This window comes from Argiope bruennichi, chromosome 7 (assembly GCF_947563725.1).
Source record: "Argiope bruennichi chromosome 7, qqArgBrue1.1, whole genome shotgun sequence".
Classification (NCBI taxonomy): Eukaryota; Metazoa; Arthropoda; class Arachnida; order Araneae; family Araneidae; genus Argiope; species Argiope bruennichi.
The window spans coordinates 38,025,414-38,047,746 of NC_079157.1; the positions used below are offsets into that span (position 1 = coordinate 38,025,414).

At 28.7% G+C, this 22,333-nt stretch overlaps 2 protein-coding genes across 5 annotated transcripts in view; one reads left to right on the plus strand and one right to left on the minus strand.

Annotated features, from left to right (window-relative positions):
- Positions 1–22,333, minus strand: part of LOC129975084 (UDP-N-acetylglucosamine transporter-like) — a 96,506-nt gene that overhangs the window by 57,290 nt on the left and 16,883 nt on the right. The window lies entirely within an intron of this gene.
- LOC129975082 (uncharacterized) overlaps positions 5,139–22,333 on the plus strand; it is an 84,986-nt gene continuing 67,791 nt past the window's right edge. For both annotated transcript variants that reach the window (XM_056087986.1, XM_056087987.1), the window contains exons 1-2: positions 5,139–5,249; positions 20,215–20,294. In XM_056087986.1, coding sequence (XP_055943961.1) covers positions 20,228–20,294 — 67 coding nt within the window. In that variant the 5' untranslated portion in view covers positions 5,139–5,249; positions 20,215–20,227. The remainder of the gene's footprint in view (positions 5,250–20,214; positions 20,295–22,333) is intronic.

Here is a 22,333-nt window from a genome sequence, read left to right on the forward strand (position 1 = left end):
ATCATGCAATTAAATATACAAGGAAGCAATGAAAATGATTTGAATTTTAGTGCATATCTGTTATTGAAAATTACACAAAAAAGTGCTGAAATCCAAGAAAAGTTTGAATAAATATTAAATTAGAATCTTTGAAAAGATATTTCTTTATATTATAAGTTGTACAAACATTATTTTGTATCAACTGAGCTATAATAATTTGAAAATTATTGTGAGAAAATGTTAAAATTTGAATTAATTTCTTATTAATTAAAATTCTAAATAAAATTTCAAAAGAGGCTCTCTGAGGCATATATATATATATATATATATACCAAATTGATCAAATTGTCTAGCACGTAGAAGCCAACACATATAATCATGTTTATAAAATTAGAGATAGAGATTGCTATGACAATTACCATAACAATTCAGCAGTGTATGTTCAAAAGTGCTTAACATGAAAATAACAAAAGGAAGTCTCAAATAAATAGATATTATTTATATTTGGAATTTTTCCCCATGCATTCAATGTTTTCATATTTAATTATTTACAATAAAGTAACCAAAAATAATTTTTAAAAATTAATGACAGTTGCAAAACACTGATTTAGAGATAAAGCATTCCATAATAAGACTGCAATAAAAATTTTAAAATTGATGTTGTAGATATTAAGCAAATGACTATTTATTATTATATTTCATATTCTAAATTTACAGACAATATTAAACACCAGCAATATAGTATTTTTTAAAAATATAAATTAAGTTATTAAGATTCTTTAAAAAATACTAGTTGAAGAACTTTTTGAATCGTATGGATTTATCTTTATAATAGTATACATAAAGCTGAAAAACTTTTTTATCCGAAAAAAATTATATTTAAATGTATTCCATTTTTAAAGAATCATTAATAATTCTTTATGACTTTTCATGTTTTAGTAAATATTTTAAGCATTTTTAAAGAATTTAAAAACATTAATAAAGTTTACTTTATTTATTCTCTTTTAAAATAGCATTATGTGTGCGACCAATTGTTCTGAGGTTCTGATTTTCTCCAATTTGAAATGATATTCAGTTTTCTTTATTTATTTCTTTTTTTTCCATTTTCATTTATGTTGCAACGAACAAATGATTTTTTTTATTTACTTGATTGTTAAGTATTTTTCTATAAACATTCAAAAATTAATAAAGCTCCATATATTATTTCAACTTATGTATTAACATTTATTGTAGATTTAGTATTTTGAACTACACATAATAAAAAAAAACAAGTAAATAAATAAGCTAAGATATTATTATTGTCATAACACAACTATAAAAATAAAGTTGTAAAAATACTCAAGAATAAAATAATCGTTTTTTATGGAATCGTTTGCGTTTACTTTCAAAATGCAATTTTTAACAAAATATTTTTTTCATTAAAGAATATTATCTTTTTACTTTAATCGCTTCTTTAAATTCTCTCAAACTGTAAATAAAATAATGCATTCCATTTTTAAATAAAAATTAGTGAACATTTTTTAAATTCTGTTTAATGCATTTAAATTCCTATATCTCGCGAACATTTCTTAAAAAAATTTAACATTAGTAGACAAACGGAACATTTCCATTTAAATTAAATTTAACTCGCATGTAAAATGCATACAATTTTTGACATTTCAGAAATTATTTTCGAATAAATTCACTTACAGTGTCTCACAAAAGTAATGGGACACTTGTGCTTTACAAAAGGAAACTGTAATAAAATAAATAAATAAACATGTGCAAAATTTTTTTGGGTGTGTTTCATATTTAAAGTTAGTAAAAATTATTACATAACATTCATTTTGTCAAAATATTAAAATATTAATTTAATAAAAATACAATTGTTTAGAACGGAGCAAAAAATGGCTCACATAAGGGACACTTACTTTTCTATCAAATATTTATCTAAAAATTTTACTTTTTAAAAGGATTTATATTTTGTTGGATTTCCTTTTACTTTTAAAACATGATTTAATCTTCTTGGGATGGATTCGACTCATTTTTTTGTGATTTCTGGAGTGATTTTACCCCATTCTTCTTGAAGCACCGATTTTAATTGTTGTTTTGAAGAAATGGTGTGTTTGCGAATTCTTGATTCCAATTCTTGCCAAATATTCTCTATGGGATTTAAGTCTGGTGATTGTGGTGGTGTTTTTATTATTTCAATACAGTTATACAGCAGCCAGAGTCTAACGTTCAAAGCAGTGTGCTTGGGGTCATTGTCCTGATAGAATTTAAAATTGTTATGAAGTTTCACTTTTCGTGCTGAAGATTTCAAATTTTGCTTTAAAATGTCAATATACTTGTACTGATCCATTATACTGTCAATAAAAACAAGATTACCAACTCCAGCGGACGACATGCACCCCCATACCATAACTCCTCCTCCACCATGTTTTACTGTTGGCACCAAGTTCTGTTTGCGAAATTCTTCCCTGGGTTTTCTCCACACCAAGATTCTACCGTCAGAACCAAATATATTAAATTTACTCTCATCAGCAAATATAACTTTATTCCAGTAATCAGAATTCTTATTTATGTTGGATTTTGCGAAAGCTAGTCTGAGTTTTCTATTCTTTTCACTTACGAAGAATTTTTTCCTGGCTACTCTACCGTGATATCCAGCAGATCGAATTACCCTTCTAATAGTCTCAGGATTAACAATTATTCTATATAATGCTTGTAAATCAGCAGCAACTTTAGGAGCACTCTTTCTTGGATTTTTTTTAATATTTCGAACGATAATTCGCTTTATTCCATTGGATAGCTTTGATGGTCGGCCAGGTCTTCTTTTATCCTGAATAATATGATTCTTTTTATATCGTTTAATGATATTGAAAACTGTTGAATGACTCAAGTTAACTGTTTCAGCAGTTTTTCTAATAGATTTTCCACGTTCAATATGCAAATTAATAACTAATTTTCGAATTTCAGGCGAAGTTTCTTTTCGTTTAGCATTCATGGCTGCACAGAGATAAAAAACACAAAAATTCCAAAACAAACTGGAAAGAAATACTGCAGAAGATTTTATAAATTATTGCCAATTGCTTTTGAGTAAAAATAAAACCACCAAAAATATTTTTATTGTTTATTTCAGACGATTTTTGTTGCATATCTAATGGTGTCCCATCACTTATGTGAGCTATTTTTTGCTCCGTTCTAAACAACTGTATTTTTATTAAATTAATATTTTAATATTTTGACAAAATGTATGCTATGTAATAATTGTTACTAAATTTAAGTATGAAACACACCCACAAAAAATTTGTACACGTTTTTTTAATTTATTTTATTACAGTTTCCTTTTGTAAAGCACAAGTGTCCCATCATTTTTGTGAGACACTGTATTTATTTTCAAACTTCTCTGAAGGAAAAAAAAGTCCTATCAAATAATTGATTATTTCTTACTATTACATTTATATAATTTCATTGTAATTACTTTATTACGTTCGTTCATCCATGTTTGCTATAAACAGAAAAATTTTATGAGACAGTTAAATTTCAAAGAATGTAGTTTCAACCTGATTATGTTTGTAGGCTGACATACTGTCTGTAAATTGGGTGATACAAAATTGGGCATTGAGAAAAAGGGCAAAGGAAAGATGTTAATATTGCAAACTGTGTTTCTATGAAATAGATAAGCATTCTTTTTGTAAACTATTTGATGTAAATTTCATCACACACAGAATACTGTAACTGATACTATTAAATCAACTGAAGACAATACAACCGAATTAAGTCTAAACCTTATATTGCTACAGTATTTCGAAATAGAGATTCAAAATTGTTTAATGAAATTTTTTCCATAAATTATTGATAATTTTTATTGAATTCGAAGTTTTCAGCAAGGCACAAGCTCCATTTCCGTGTTTCACGTAGAAACCCCGTAAGAAAAGGTTTCCCACTCGATAAATATATCTAGCAAAAATATTAAAAAAAAAAAGACATGTTGCCATTGAAATTATTTTGTCAGATACAAAATATGTAGAGAAAATATTGTATTCATAAAAAAATTCGAACTTATTTTGATGAATATTCTCGTTTCAGACTTCCTTTCGTGGCTGTCTCTATGTGAATATAATCTCATAAATCATCCGTTTGTGAACATAAGTTCAATTTTCTAGCTCAAACTTCCTTTAAGCTATAGGAATAAAATTTTAAATGTAGTCTGTACAGCAAATTTGTAAATTTCAATCAAATCTTGAACGAAATCCATTCACTTGAAGCTTATTTGTATGTTCGTTCAAACTGTACAGTTAAATGTTTGTGTAAACTGTACTTAACTGTACAGTTAACTGTTTGTGTAAACTGTACTTAAGTCCGCTAACTATAAAATACAAAAAATAGATAGATAAAATTTGAGAACAGTTTTAACATATCAAACTTATATCAGCATCACATTTTGAATAAAATACATCAACGGTCTGTCGGTCTGTATATTTGCATGTAAATAAGCAAGATAATTGTAAAACGCAAGGACTTGATAAATGAAATTTGGCATGCATCATTTAAAAAAAGTTATAATCAAATTAGATGTGTCGAATTTTGGTCGAAAATGTCCGTAGAAATTTTCAGCCTTTTAACTCTTTAGAAGTCTTTATTAACTTCATAATGGAAATTATTTACTATTTTATACTTTCAATTTCGCACATCGAAAAATGAAAAATAGCTATATAGTTGACTTTTTTTTTCATGTTGAATGGTAAAAGAATAAAAGGAACACAATGTTAGTATACATGCAGACATGACACTTTTTGTCACTCGCTACTAATACCACAAATTGAAAAACATTACGAACAATGAAGAAATGCATGTTTTCTATTACTTTTTTTTCGATATGTGGGTCAACGGGGTGGCGCTGCCATTAGACCCTTTCATTCTGCATTGCCGAAATGTCGAATTCTTTCCAGTTCCTGCCCAAAATAAAGCCTGGACATTTCCTCCCACAAAAAAATTTTGCAAATTAGTCACACCACATCAGACGCGTTTGCAAAAACAAAATTTCCAGTCCTGTTAATGGACGGCCGAACAATGGCGGAGATGACCAGTGGTCAGAGGCGGGTTCGAAGGCCATCCACTTTGTGAAGGATGGTGTCAGGGAAAAATGGGACATTCGTCCAGCGGCTTGTCTTGGATCAGTGGGATGAGCACACCCGTTTTGTAGCGTCCACAAAAACAGACACCTGTTCCAGCACTTGGATCAATCTTGCTATCGTTCCCATGCGCTCCTGCTAGCATCATAATAGGTAAGATCTTTCCATTGCCATTTGCTAAAAACTATTCTTTTCCCACATTTCATTTTTAAGAGAGTGTTATTTCGAGCCAGTGGATATTTCATGAAAGTCAGAATATGAATTTCAGTTTTGTAGTCATATGAAACTATTTAAATCGTCTTTAAAAAATTTATTCTGGCTTAAAATTTTTTTTTCATCTTTCCGTATCTCATATCAAGGTTTTAACCATGAAAATGGTGAATTGGGAGACTCATTTATTTTTAAATCTCATATTTTCATCCAATTTGAAATAAGCATTATTTTTACGAATTATTTTTAACATTTTCCTTATTTTTATTATTTTTTATGAATTATTTTTGCATTTTATTATTTTTAAGAATCTATGACTTTCAATTGAATTAAAATTTAGAATAAGAAATTTTCTCTGAAATAATGAAAAGAGAAATTTTATTAATGTAAATTTGAGAATGTTTGAGCTTCCTTACCATCATTTTCATTTAATGAAATTTTTTAAGGCCTTTTACACAAGTATGGGCAAGCAAATGTAAAATAACATGTATTAAATCGGAGCAAAATATTTTAACATAAAATTCACTCTTTTGAGAGAATTGTTGAGTTATTCTTCCATTATTTTATTAATTATTGTAATACCAGCTTCAATTATTAGAGTAACATATGGTAATTGTCACAAATAATAATTATACTGATTAAATATTTTTAAATGTTTTTCATAAGTAAAAAAAATCAAATATTATTATAAGGAAAAAAAATCCGTAATTACTTAGGAATGAATTATTAAAAGATATTACAAAATGCCAAAAGATATAAAAGAAATTAATTGTAGAATTGAAATTCTAAAAAACAAGGAAAGAAAAGAAAAAAGAAAAAAGAAAAAAAAAAAAAACGAATGAAAATAAAATAAAAACATCTAATCTTATTATTTCCAACGTTTTTAACAAGCTATGACAAATTTCATTTGAGATATTGTATAATTACATATTTTACAAAATATTTAATGGTTTGTACTTAAAACTTTGTAATTGCTATTTATTTTTAACTGCTTAAATGATGAATATACATGCAATTGTTAATAAGAATAAAAATAGCAAACCAACAAAATGGCTTTCCAGCTTATAAGAAATAAAAATAAGTCAAGTTCTATATTTGAACTTTTATTATATAATGACAAATTTACAATTGGATACCGTATTTTAAGGCACATAGAAAATGGAAAATTCTATTATTTTATGTATTAATGCTAACAAAGAAATTTTTTAATTAAAACATCTAACGAAGAAGAAAGTTGGAAATGTAATGCGATAATTTAATTACTTATATAAATTTCCCTTGAATAAAATATATAATTCTCACAGGGTTTCTTAGTCTTAATATTATTTTGCATATGAATAAAAGTCCATTTTAAAACAATGTTAAAATATCGGCTATGGTAGACTTTTCTGCATATAAATGTGATAATTAATAAGCAAAGTAAGCGTATTTTAGCTATGATCTAAAATTATTTTAATTTAAAGATTAATTCAAAATTATAATTTTAATTATAATTATCATCATCAAATATCTTTATTCGCTATTTAAATATAAAGAAAAATAATGCAAAGTACTTATTAACTTAATTCTAATCTTTTGCCATTAAAATAATTTATTTGTATTAATTCAAAAATGCTTATTCGTTTTATTCAAAGTTATAACATCTTTCAGTTAAAAACCATACATTCAGCAATATTCAGCAGAAAATTTAATCTTTATTTTTTTATTTACTTTAAATCATTCCAATTGTAATTAATCTTTTATTTATAATTGTAATGATTTAAATTTTTATATTTAAATTGTAATGAAGATTTTATTTATTTATTTACAATTGTAATGATGATTTTTTTAAATTTGTAATTGATTTAAGGAAAATCTTTTTATTAGTATCATACATATTTATCTGCTACATTTATAAATTTATTTGAAGATTTTTTTAATAGTATGCTCAGGAATTGATTGTGTATTACAACATTAAAATATTTATAACAGCCAACGTATATAATTAAAATCTTAATATATATAATTAAAATCTAAGATATACAATTAAAAAAAGGGTTTTTAGTTTTTTAAAAAAATCTGTAAATATGATAGTATATCTTATTGACGACACAACCTAACCATTAATATAAAGCAGTTAAAAATAATAAAGAACAAAATTTAGTGTTCAGTATTCCGGAAAAAATAATAAATACAAGGTAATCATTTAGAATAATGCTCTTTGAATTACATGCATTCTGTATGAGTGCGTTTCCTAAACTTTTTAAAACTTAAGTACGAAAACAAAATGAATGCAGAAAGGGCTTTGAGATTGAAACTGTCAAGTATTAATTGAAATTTTAAGTCTTACTTAGGGGACAAACAAAATCAAAAATGAAGCTGATTTATTTTATTTATTTATTTATGGATTCTTTACTAGTTATTTTGAATTTTCTTCAATTGTGATAGCTAAGTAATATCAAAGTTTTCATGTTTATAAACAATGATTTTTGATTTTTTTAAAATAGACATTATTAATTGCTTACAAATACATATACAAATATATATACATGTGCATTTATTTATATACCAATCGCCTTTGGTGACCGATTTGCTCGCTGGGATATATTTAATTTCATTTAAGTCGTTTAGATAAAACATCCATGATTCCATCAAATTGTCAGATATTAAAACCGTTATTTTAATGATTTTACATATGTTCACATATACAGTTCCATGACATCATAGCAGCATTATGTCTAGCTCATTTACCTTCTTATTTTAGTGGCATTGTAGCTTCAATTTTTTATTAAACCTGTATAACGCCAACACATATACTTTACAGATATACTTTTCCACTCTCGAAAATATATATGGGATAAGATTCATAGCTCTTATTCAAACGGTCTGGCCTTTAGCACACACACACACACACATACACACACACACACACACACACACACACACACACACACACACACACACACACACACACACACACACACACACACACACACACACACACACACACACACAACAAACAAACATTTTACATTTTCAATAAACAGAGAAGAGATATATCTGAATATGGCGCATGTAGGCGAATTTCTTTTTATTCGCATATTTAGTTACTGGATTGTAAAATACGTTTTTACGCAATTAATGTTAAAATTAATTTGTATTGAAGCAAAATTTTTAATAGAATCTATACATAATAGAGCCGGTTATTCTTGAACTTCCCGCTGAATACAAACTTTCTTGTGGAACTGTCAACTGTAAATGTTGTTCCTTAGCAATATCTTAATGGTTGCTAAGAAGGCATTCGTAAAATTTTGGAAATTTCACAAGACGTCATCTAACAAGCAAAAAGAGTACCTAAGAAAAACTTTTTTCTTTAATTCTAGAAAAAAAGAATTTCTACATTTTGTAAGTATAGAATCTAATTTTGATTAAAAAAACAAGAGAAAAATAAAAACAAATCTTAATATTTGTTCCCAAATATATGTTGATATTTATTCTTATCTTTTAAAAAAACAAAATTTTCTTATTAGTCAAGAAGATAAAAATCAGATTTCTTATAAGCTAAGTTAAAAGTTGTCTCTATTTTTTCTTTTTGACTTATGAAATACAGTTACAGTTTATGAAGGAAGTACAATTTACATCCTCCCTCCAAAATATGAAGAGATACCATTTAAATTTACCAGATTGAGATAACTCAAAAACGCAAGGAGTTAGACAAAAAAAAAAAAAAAAACAAAAAAAAAACCATTCCTTATACTAACTTTAAACTGCAACTGTAAACTTTTGCCAAATTTTGGATAAAATTTGTCAGCAGGAAGCCTGTGTAAAACTGTCTATCCTATAGGATATGAATATCTGAACAATTCAACAAATGAAAAATTTATGAAATTTGGTGTGTTGGTGTTTTTTTTTGGGGGGGGGGGGGAGGAGAAAATTTTTAATTTCCGTCTTGTTATACTAAATATATCCTTAGATAGTTTGTCTATGTATTTGTCTGTCTTGAGTATGTAAACACAGTAACCCCAAAGCAAAACAGAATAAGATAAATGAAATTTGGCATCTTGCCATGGTCTGTGATGTAGTCATCGTCATGAGAACAAAATGCGTGACTGATTATCTTCACCTACCTATGATACTAGACACAAAACATATTGTTTTCTGCAATAACATGAAATAGGGAAGCGGAGAAGACTTCGAATGTATATTTAATGTGAGAATCAAATAAATACTCATTTTCAAAAGCAATTTTCTTTTTTACTTTTTTCTAGAAAACGATGCAAAACAAGACAAAAAAAACTTGCTTAAACTAAACTTTCTGAATGTGCTTTTATTAAAATTAATTCAATTATAGTTCAAAATATTGAAATCCTTAAGTGAAATTATCTATCTTTATTTAATGCTAATCGCCTTTGACAACCAGCCTGTTCGACAAAGATATTGATTCCCTTTACTTTCAGTTAAATTGTTTAGATATAATTTCATGTTCATAATTCCCACAAATTGTCAGATATTAAAGCCTTGTTATTTTAATTGCTTCTCATACGTTCCCTATCAGGTGCATGAAACATTTCAGTGATTTATCATTAGAAATAGGGTAAAAAATATTTTTGAAAAGCTGCACGACTACTTAATTGGTATTAGAAAGAAATTAATTATTCTTGAAAAAGTGTAAAATTTATTTCTGAGCAATTATATTTCCGCAGAAAACTTCGAAATACAGCTTAACTGTTAGTTAATTAAAATTCTAATCAAAATTGCAAAAAAAAAAAAAAAAAAAAAAATTGTTTCAAAATATAAATGTGTCAAATATGGTACTATAGGATAAACGGTCAGGCCTGCAGAACGTCAGCACACACACACAAGCATTCACCTTTATTATTAGTAGGATTATGTTTATATGCTTTACATTAATTTTAAAACACTCGTTACTATAATCATAAAGTTAGTTTTAAATCTATCTTTACATATTTGATAAATTTATTTAATATGGCAATCAAGAATGTTAAATTTAATGAAAATGAGGTAAAAATAGTACAAAAATATTAAATTTAAAGCTATTTGTACGAACACATAAAAAATGTAGCCAAAAAAAAACTGAATTAATTAAATGATCTAAAATTAAAATTATTAAGATGAAAAAAAGGAAAAATATTTTAGTATTCTCTGATAAATACGGAAACTTTTGAATACTTTAAATACCTCACAAGCGGCGCCAAGGTAAAATTTAATGAGCAAGACTACTCCCCTAAACTTATGCGCTGTATCAAAATTCAATTTACCCTTGATGAAGTGCATTGGCCTAACTAGGATTGAGAAGAAGAGAAAGAAATCAATGCCCACCGGTCACTTTTATCAAAAGCACAAAACTGAGCTTGAAAAATTAAGACAGTGGCTTTTTTTAAATATTTTTTTATATACGAGGTATATAAGGAAAAAAATAAAGTTATTGTCAAAAATTTCGAATTCGAGACTTTAACCAATCTTTTAAGTTTTAGATTGCTTTGAATCTGAAAACCTCATTTTTGTGAACAAATTGGCGTGTCTCTCACTTTCTTTTTCTGTCTATGAACGTGATAACTTAAAAACATGTTGAGCTAGACAGATGAAGTTTGGTAATTGAACTTCACACAAAATTTGCATAGCTTTATTAAATACTGAATTACATCTATCTAAAAGAAGCCCGTCCATCTGTCTATGTGCATGTAAAAACGATAATTTAATAAACGCGAGAGCTAGATGAATAAAATTTGATACACATATCTATCATTAGAACCGAGGTCAACATCAAAATTTGGATCAAATCTCTGAAAGGTTGGCTATCTATCTGATATTCATATATATATATATATATATATATATATATATATATATATATATATATATATAAAGACATTATTACCCAATAACATAAGAACTTAGATAAATAAATCTGCTGTTCGCTCTTATAACAAAAATCGTAAATCTGTATGGAATCTTTGTTTTAGTTGATCGAAAGTAAGAATTTAAAAATTCATATAGGCATGTAATGATGATATCTCAACCAACTGATGAATAAAGTTCAAAATCCATATGCAATTTTTTTTTCATTTTAATGCAAAGTAAAAGCACATGTCTTTTTGGGCAGGTTACTCCTCTAGTCGTGGTTTGTTGTGATCAAAAGGGAAGGAGTACTTTTTCTTTGCCCAACCTTAAAGGCGGCGTCGACGATTATGTATACGATTAATTGATATATAATCGTCGATTAGAAGTTATCTACCTAATTTGTTTTGTCTGTGTGGGCTTTCACTCAATAGCTTGTAAATAACTAGCATAACTGTTGTTGATTGGTCGGATATCTTCATCTTCATTACTTAGACAACAGTGCACTGTCATTTAAATTCTCCTTGTTAGTATCAGCATAACCTCAGTGTATCGAGAAAGGTCCCTAACTCCTCTCATCAGAACAGGTATATTTGTCATATAAATTTTATTTTTTGGTTTTTATGAGTTCTTTGCAATAGCAGTCTCACCGAAATAAAATGCCAATCATTCAAAACATTTGAATAAGATATTATACAAATAGTGTAACTTATTTTTTTTTAAAAAAAACTAATAACTACCCATTTTCTGAAATGAATACGTTTGGTTTTGTGTTCCTTCATACACAGAAATTTGTTAATTATTCAAAAACATTTAAAGTAAAATATAGTAATGTGTTTTAAACTTTTAAAATGTATTATCATCAAAAGCATAAAATCTTTTTACCTTTGAGCATAAAGATTTTCACTCGTGTTTTTTTGTTAATACAAGAAATTTTGAACATTACAACACATTATTTTAAAATTTAATTTGAGAAAAAACCATATTAGAAGTTCACTAATTTTCTTATCAGTAATCCTGCAAGATGTTATTCTCGTGCTGGTGCAGTGTGGAAGTTTAGAGAGGGGAGTGCCAGCTCAGGTGTCGTTCTCTTCATCTGACCACGGTTCAAAATGACGAGGTCAGTCCTAAAATAGCCCTTGTGTAGCTTTAAAATGGAACGTTAATATAACTAGATTAAACAAAACCTTCAAGATGTTAATTCTATTTTTATTTCAGAGCGGGAATTTAAAGAAAAATTTTAAAAAAAAACAATTGAAAATATGTATAATTATTTTCTTCAAATATGAAAGAAAAAATTATGTTTAAGCTTAATCACATTCCAAACACATTATTAATTGTTTCAATAGATTTTAGTTCTTTACAAAAATGTTTATTACAACAATGCAGGCATTAACTTAACTTTGAATGAAGAAACTTAATAGTCAAATTAAAAGTGAAAAGATTTTCTTGAAATTATCTGATCACTCAAAAGTCAAGCAAAAAAACAATAAATCAAATAGCCATTTTATCCATTGCACAAGTGTTCTTGTTCTAATGGTTTTCACGAAAACAAAAATTTAGAAGATAATTTTTATTTACTTGAATATTTCTTTTTATATATCTAAATATTACAAAACTTATACCCCTTTAAAAATGCTGTAATAAATAATTACTATTTGCAAGCTGCAGCATATCGAGATCGTTCGTGAACCAGCTACCAAACATTGTATTCCTATTTTATTTCATCTATCTTCTAATGAATTTGCAAACAAAAATATCTTACATGTTCTTTGAACTGTTGGACCCTTTCTTTTCGTTTGATTTGACTGTTTGTGGAAACGTGTAACAAAATTTGAAAAGATTAATTTCTAAACCCGAGACAGCTGATCTTAAAGGGAAAGTTTCTAGTCTTCATTTTTTTCCCAATGATTTTGCTAATATAAAAAATATTTCAATTTCCTTCAGCACTGGTTTTTCAATTCCCTTCAGCACTGGAATTACAGTTGAAGTGAGAGTTGGAGTTTATGACCTCATGTTTCCATCCCAGAGTTAAGGAGGCCACGATCAAATTCTCTAGTGAAAACCAGTCCGATGGCAACAACAGATGCGTGACGCCAGAATAAAACGATGAATCGGGAGGTTGACTTCATTCCACTACCTTTTAGCAACCTACTTCTAAATAATTCAGTGGCAACCAAAAATGTAAAGATATCATATCGTCTAAATACCTTTAATTGACAGACACAGAAAACAATTCAAAACAAAGCAGTGGGAATAGTTTACACGAAATAGCCTTTTGTGCTCTATAATAAGAGTTATAGCCTCACAATCTTGCAAGAAAATTTTGATCTTCAGAAAATTGGTGGATGCCTCAAAAATCAGATTTTTAAAAATTCAAAATCGAACGAAGCAATGCAAGGGCACCATAAACATGGGGTCTTGTCATCCTTCTGACTTTCGCGTAGAACGATCGAGTCGCACTAGGTGTTTATAGGATTGCGACGGGTATGCATTTAGGAACCTTCTTTTCGACCAGAAGTATTAAAATGATATAATAACTTCCCTTTATTGAAGTCGTGGTGTTTTTGATAAAAGATAGATAGATTTGATATAGAATCCTGAATATATAAACAGTTAATATATTGACGAATTTGGTGTCAAAGTTGATATACATCTATACTTCAAATGATGAAACTGGTACACTATTTCACCCATATTTATCTATATACATTTTTATTATCTCATATACGACGCACAGAGGAAATATTTGTAAACGTCCGACAACCTTGAGGTGGGCCACGGTGGATTGGTGGTAAGGTCTCGGCTCGTGAGCCGTAGGGTTCCAGGTTCGAGACCTGATTTCACCGAAGAACTGACGTGTAAGGGGGTCTGTTGCACGTTAAATCTGTCAGGACATACGTCCTCCCGCTGGTGTGGCGTGGAGTGGAGAGGAGGGTGCCAGCTCAGGTGTCGTCCTCGTCATCTGACCGCGGTTCGAAATTGCGAGGTCCGTCCCAAAATAGCCCTGGTGTTGCTTCAAACGGGACGTTAATATAACCAAAACCAAACCATTTTGATCGTTCAGAAAGTAGCAATTGGACCACGATTAGAATGAACGTTATGTAGCCTTCAAAAACTTACCTGTTCATGTTTTGTGATGTGAATCTGTAGAAATTGCTGCAGGCGAAGTTCGCTGTCATGTTATTTGATGTATAGACTAGAATTAAATAAATAATATCAAAAATTACATGTAATTTTTAAAAAAAGAAACGAAATTCAATATGTAAATCCAATATGTATGCAATCGGTTCAAAATTACGAGGCCCGTCCACAAATAGCCCTAGTGTTGCTTTACAACGGGACGTTAATATAACCAAACTAAGACAACTTTGAGTCTGAAAAAAAGATTTTTGGCATTATGTCTGTCTAGAAACTCGATAACTCAAAAATTCTTTAAGATGGATGACTGAAATTTGGTGTATGGAATTACGAATTCAAATGTTGAACAAAATTTGTTCAGTGGAGGTCTGTCTGTCCAGCTGTTTGCGTACAAATAAACTCAGTAAATACAAAACTTAAAGAGCTAGGAGATAAAATTTAGTACCCAGATTTAGCATCTTAAATACGGATACTAATCAAATTATGAACCAAATTCATCATACGGTTGACCGTCTGCCGGTCTGTACTTTCGTCTGCATGTCAACACAATAACTCATAAACGGAATGACTTATGAAATTCGTAATGACTGCAACTGTAGTTTTGTGTCAAATTTTGGTATCAATCATTTGGCAAAAATAAAGCATCCAAAACACGTATTCTCATAATAGATTCAGTAAATATGGTAGATTCATATCAGAGATCTGCGTTTCGTAACTGTCGTTCATCAATGTCATAACAAGGAATTTGCGACGCTATCCAAGCTTACCTCATTTTATGCAAAAAAATGGATATAAGATTTTTGTCGGAGGGTATGCGAGTGTGACTGAAAGAATTTTTAACTATCGTGTTTACAGACATACATAATTTCACAACTGTGTCTGAAAATCTGAACTGTAAGGATTAATAAAAATTTTGATATCGGATTTTTTTAATTTTTGCAAGATTTTTTCTTTGTTTTTTATATACGAGAAATTAAAAAACAATACTTATCGATAAAAATTTCAATAGGTTCTTTGTAAAGGAGATATTAATTTTAATTTGCCTTTGTCCTCAGAAATTTGCATTAATAAATATCGATTTTCAATTTCTCATAATATGCTATTTCGCAGCAAATTCTATAAATTACTTTTTGTAATTAAGGTGATTAAAACAGTTTGCATTTTTATTTTTTTGTTCAGTTGTGATTTTATCACTGCTATTGTTACGATCATAGTTCGAAAAAATTGTTTGAATTAAATGAAACTATGCTCTGCATTTATTATGAAAGTGCCTAGAATCATTTACGTGAAATTTCAATTTTTTTTTTTAAATGATGGATCAATTTTATGAAGAAAGTGCCTAGCAATCATTTATGTGAAATTTCAATTTTTTTAAAATGATGGTTCAATATTATTGAGAAACTGCCAGGCAATCATTTACGTGAAATTTCAATTTTTATTAATGGCGGATCAATTTTAAGAAGGAACCACCTAGTAATCATTTACATGAATTTCTGATTTCTACTAATGATGGATCAATTTTATGAAGTAAATGCCAAACAATCATTTACGTGAATTTTTAATTTTTATTAATAGTGGATCAATTTTATGAAGGAACTGCCTAACAATTATTTACTCTAATTTCTAACTTCCATTAATGGTGGATCAATTTTATGAAGAAAATTCCTAACAATCCTTTACGTGAATTTATAATTTTTATTAATGGTTCATCAATTTTATGAAGAAAAGGCCTAACAATCATTTACGCGAATTTCTAATTTCTATTAATGACGGATCAATTTTCATTTAAGTGAATTTCTAATTTTTATTAATGGTAAATCAGTTTTAAGCATAAAATGCATAACAATCATTTACCTGAATTTCTAATTTCTATTAATGGTGCATCAATTTTATGAAGAAAATGCCTAGCAATCATATACGTAAATTTGTAATTTTTATTAATTATCGATCAATTTTATGAAGAAAATGCCTAGCAATCATTTACGTGAATTTCTGATTTTTATTAATGGTGGATCAATTTTCATTTACGTGAATTTCTAATTTATATTAATGGTGGATCAGTTTTAAGCATAAAATGCATAGCAATCATTTAAGTGAATTTCTAATTTCTGTTACTGATGGATCAATTTTATAAAGGAACTGCCTAGCAGTCATTTACATGAACTTTTTTTTTATTTATGACGGATCAATTTTATGAAGTAATTGCTTTAAAATAACTAAAGTGTATTTATTTAAGTGAACTTCTAACTATTATTAACGGCGCATTAATTTTTTTCTCTACCAAAGAACATTATTAAAAAATTCTTTATTGAATCATTTCATGTATTTCTTTCTTCTACAAGGTCAAAACTTTTAATGTTTATATTTCAAGAGGGAAGCTTCTATCCCCCCCCCCGAATATCTTTTTAAGAGCAACTGTTCCTCATTGCAAAATAAAATTTCGTTTCGTCCATTTTTTATTTAAAATTATGAACTATATTTAAATTAAATTAAATTCCATCTGGCAATATGATGTTCTCATTGAATCAGCGGGCCATATCAAATTTAACTCCATAATCCAGCTTCTAACGAGGAAAATCCTTAATCTTGAGACCTTGTTCTTTTCGACGGATATTTCAAACTCAAAGAATAGTTATAATAATCTTTCTACTAATTAAACTAACCAACAGTTGCACTAAGGTTTTGCAGAATTAGAAATTTGCTTTTGTCATAATTCTAATCAATTTTACAGTGTTTTCATAGCATTTATTACATAGTGGCATGACATTTTGCTTATGGGGGTGGTCTCTCTGAAACTTTCTCACATACTCCCCCCTCCCGATAATTTTTTTATTTCCTTTGTCCCACATAAAATTATGACCTCGAATATCTTTCATGCATTGGTGGACAATGGTTACGAAATATAATTCTCTTGAACGGCAGACAGACAGACTTCTTGTTGATAGATTTCATTCAAAATTTGATGGAAATATACAAATTTGGTTACAACTCATGTACTAAATTTCAACGCACTAGATCAAAAAGTTTCCGAGTTCATCGTATTTAGAGACAGATAGACATAATTCCAAAAATGCATTTTTCGGACTCGGGAGATCTCAAACGTGGGGACTTGTCAAAATCTCGAGTTCGAATTTCCAGATAACTATATACTTTGTTCTTTTCTTTGTAAACTAAAAAGTCTTTAAAAAATTTACGCTACAAAGTCAAAAGAGATTGCAGTGAATAGCATATAAGCCAGTTAACAAATACGCTACACGAGCATATGCTTTTGCATCCTGGTTATGTTACTGGACTGCGAACACAAGGTCCCAGGTTCTATCCTTCTCTCATCCCAATTCGCTAAAAGATTCAGAGCAATGGCAAACCAAAAACTTACAATTGTACTAAAACAATCAATCAGAAACGTACTGCAACAAATAAGTAATCAACGAAAGTTTTCTTTTCTCCACTCTTTAGTACGCTTAAATAATTTGGAGTGATTAGCACACATATCCACATACAGTGAAGTTTATCGAGCCTGTGCTTTCTCCTCCCATTCTTAATACTATTGGATTAAAGTTTGCAAGTTTAATATAAAGATTATACCAAATTTCATCCATCCAGCTCGATGCGTTTTTGAGTTATCTTTGTCACAAACGAACATTTTCCAAAATTGTGTTTTACAAACTCAGAGAGGTCCAAAACGTGGAGATTTGTGAAAATTTCGAATTTAAATTATTTGATGATTACTATACTTTCTTTATACCACGTATACAAGAAAGTAAAAATGAAACAGTCTTGCATGAATAAATTTTATCAAAAACATGTTACTAATTTAAATAATAGAAAATATTCGCTTCCTATGGGTATTAAATTCATTATATTTATTTTTGAAAAATAAATGGGAAATTCTGGCAATAAAATTTTAATTTACATAGCTTATACGAAAATCATTTTTACCTCAAAAAGGATTCAATGGAATAAGCACGGAACACTTACATTTGCTACAAAGAAATCAATAGTACATATACTATTTCTTTATCTCCATTTAGTTTGTTATGAAACAAGAAAACTATACAGGCAGTATACATAGGAAGAAATAACGATAATCATGACTAAGTTGAGTTTGACAGTAGGATCTCTTGTCAGCTTTAAAGCACATTCTGGGAATTGGTAATTTTAAAAGGTCATACTGAAATTAAACATTTGAATAGTATAATTAGAGATAGGAAGATTCCAAGTCTAATGCTAAACATAACAAACAATAGACTCAAATTTTCATAAACGATTTTAGTTTATTTAAAATTTTAAAATATTATTTAATTTTCTGCATCTAAATTTGACTTCAGTATTTTTGGGCGAGACTTTGATTTCAAAAAGATTTATTTCAAAATTTTTCACTCCATTTCGAAGTTCACAATTCCTTTTCCCCAGATTTTTTCAAAGTTCCAAAAGCCAGAGAGCCTTGTGTTAAGGTCTCATCCGCTTAACGGAAAAGTTCTAAGTTAGAATGCCCTTATTTCATTTCATTAGCTCTTTTGTTAAAAGTTATGGTTGAAAAAAATGTGCGAAATTTATTCACTGTATTTAAATTTAAAAAAATATGAATGTTTAAGATAAAACATGTTAAAAACGGTGAAATTACCAATTTTTAAATTTATACGTGATAATCATATGATTGTTAAAAAAAGCCAATTGTTATGGGAGATAGGTCATTTTTATATTGAATGCATTTTGGTTTCTGGTAAGAATTTAAACAATATTCTTAAAAAATTAGTGAAGTAGGCGAAAGTTTCTATGAAGTTAAAATTGCAAAGTAATAACCATAACTGTAGCTGTAAGAATAGATTGTTAGTTGTGGTAGGACATAGATTTCTTTTATATCGACGGTCTATATTCGTAAATAAATACCCTTAAAAAATCTATGAACTAGGAGAAATTTCTGAGATTGTATAATTTGTCATTTGAAATGATTTCTAGTTATATATAATCAAAGAGATGAAAAAAAAAACGACTCGTTTTTCGAGATAATTTTGTCAAATAAGGTACTGGTTATTAGGTCTAACCTCCGAGTATTCATATTCGATTTACTTTATCAAATATTTCTATAAAAATGTCTCTTATAAACATAAACGCAAATAATATTGCTTTCTTGGGGCAGTTTTTAGTAATTCTAATATCGATAAATCTATTTGCATCGATTCATCGATATACAAAAAGCACGAAAGACATGAAGTCAAAGAAATAAAAGGAAACATTAACATATTAATCAAATTAAACTAAACATCAGAAATGAGTGGGAAAAGCGATATGTTCCATTCATGCGTGGAAAATTCCTGCGTTGATGGTCAATGTTGTATGAAAAATGTTTTCTTTAAGCCACAGTTCAATTTCAAATCCTCTCACAGCTCAGCGGATGCGAATTTAAGGGAACAGACGCGATTTTCCTTTCACAAGAATCCGCGTCACACAAGTTAAGCCAAAGCTGGCTGTTCAAAATTTTGCTCCACTGACCCAAATGTCCCCTCTGCTTAATTTTTTTTATTTCATCTGAAATCCATGGGAACACGCATTCCATTGGTCGTTCCATGTCCTCGTTTTGTGCAAGAGCCGAAATCCAGCGACGTCATCAACACCCCTCGACGAATCCCGACCCCATGCGTTTGCCCAATACTTATCCGGAAGCGGTCGATTCCAAAATAAAAATATTCTTTTTTTAAAAAAATGCATCCAGTTCGTTCACCCATGGAGCATCTTCCCGGAAAACGGTTTCGGAACTCAATTCCAATCGAGCCAACAATGAAGGAATTGTGAATTTAACAAAAATTCGACCTGCGCCAATGGTCGAGCTTGTCCAACCACCGTAACGACGCTGGTGGACGGTGGACAGCCGACTTTGGCCAAAGCGATTCTTGGCGATCAATGAGCCAACATGTTTTTCTTCATGTAGGTGTGACCACAAGATGGTGATAAGCCGGAAGATGGTGCCCCTGGTATCATTTTTGGCTGCCCTTCGCATCCTCACCGAAGGTAAGTCGAATCCTTGATTTTTCTTAATTGCTTGTTTACTTGTATTTTACTTTCTTCTAGTGACAATTTGCATGAGAATGGTTCTAATTTGTATTTTAATCCCAAAATATTTGGTATAATTACACACAAATTCGAGTCAAGGTCAAACCAATCAAGGAAAGGCCAACCCATCACAGGCCTCTTCAAGGATCTTCAATGGCATATATCCTCTTCCAATCCAAAAACAATTCAAACAATCTCTTCCCATTTAAAAGCATAAATATATACGATGCAGAAGCCTTTCCTGTTGTATTAACGTTTTAAGGAACATAATTTCTGTTATGTGCCTGAGATACCACATAGCGAATTATATACCAAATTCTTTGCAAGTTGCTTATAATCTTTTGTGAGCAAATATGTGAAAAGAGAATTTTGAGAAAAATGGAATTAGAAATAACAGATTTGTGATAAGAAGATTTTTACTCTGACTGAAGTTTCCCTATTTCAGGAAACTGTTAAAAAAATAGTGTTAATTCTTTGCTAGCCAAAATTTTTTGAATGTGTCATTCTATGGTCACTTAAGCTATCATTTTCAAAATATTCCAGCTCATATAAAGATCTCTACTCTAGGTTTGTAACTAAAAAAACTCTAACCTGCTGGAAATTTCCAAGTTTAAAATTTTTTGAAAGAAAATCGAGTTGATACCCTTCAATCCAAAATCTATATTTATTACGATATCCTGTTGTGAATGTTGTCAGCATTAAAAAAGGTGCTTATTGGCAGAATATTTGCTTTAAAAAAAACATAATTTGAAATGTTTCATTATCTCTTTTGAGGTAAAATGAATGAAAGAGTATTTGAATCTATTAAACTTCTCTTTTTGTTAAAATTATTTTTAAAAATATCGAAATTCAATTGATTATACAAAACTAAGTATTAAGTAGAAAATTCGTGACTCTTAAGTATATAAATTACCATTCATTTCCTTTACACTTCACTTCATAACGTATTAACAGTAATAAATCGTCCATTATTGTTTAGTTTTATAAAGATAAAATATTCGTGCTTAAATTAACGCTGAATTTTATTTTAAAAAATTATATTTTTCTTATTACATAACCCATTATTCCATTAACCTTTGATATTTTTGAGTAGATAAATGTGTCAAGATAAAATAAAGTTTTCCTAATGTTAGTTACGTTGTTTTTTATAATGCATATTGTTCATCAAATAAATAAGCCATTTAATATAAAGAAAATATTTGAATTATTAAAAGCTTATTTTATTTCATTTTACTGCTGTATTGTGTATAATTATTTTGTTTTGTAAATTTATGTATGTTTCATTTGCTATAGTATATGAAAATACATAACCCAAATTGTTCCCAACAGTCATAACATTTTGTAACATTGATGTAAAAATTTTTGTTAAAAGATTAATTAATTTAATTTGCTGTAATATATAGAACTGCCTAATCTAAACTGTCATAAGTTCTTGTAATACAGATTAATATTTTTTCGTATTAATTCATTTAATTTTCTCTTGAAAGCTAAATTATTATCTCTCTACTCATTCTGTATTTATTTTTGGCCTTATGTTCAACTTTATCAAAATTCCTTAGAAATATTTCACAAGTAATTAAACGTTTTCATTTTCATTTTAAAATGTAAATTAAATTCTAATTCACTGTAATGATAATGAACCACTACACAAGTTCTTACAAATCATATGATTTCCGCAAATTCACGAAAGCTGAAGAATAATTTAATTTGTATTCAATAATGCAAACGATTTGAAATTGTTTAAAAAAAGAAAATATTAACGAATAAAAAAATAATTTTTTTGTTAAAGTACAACAATAAGCAATTTATCAGAAAAGCTAACTTTGTATTTTGAATTAATGTACCAGCAACTTTTCATAGATATTTTGCCATAATTATGGAAAGAGAGAAACATTATTACTCTTTTATTTCATTACAATTGAATATTACGATAATATAATTTCTGCCTTTAGCTGTGAACTTTTGTCCACGATTGAAAATCCATTTTCTCGTCTCTG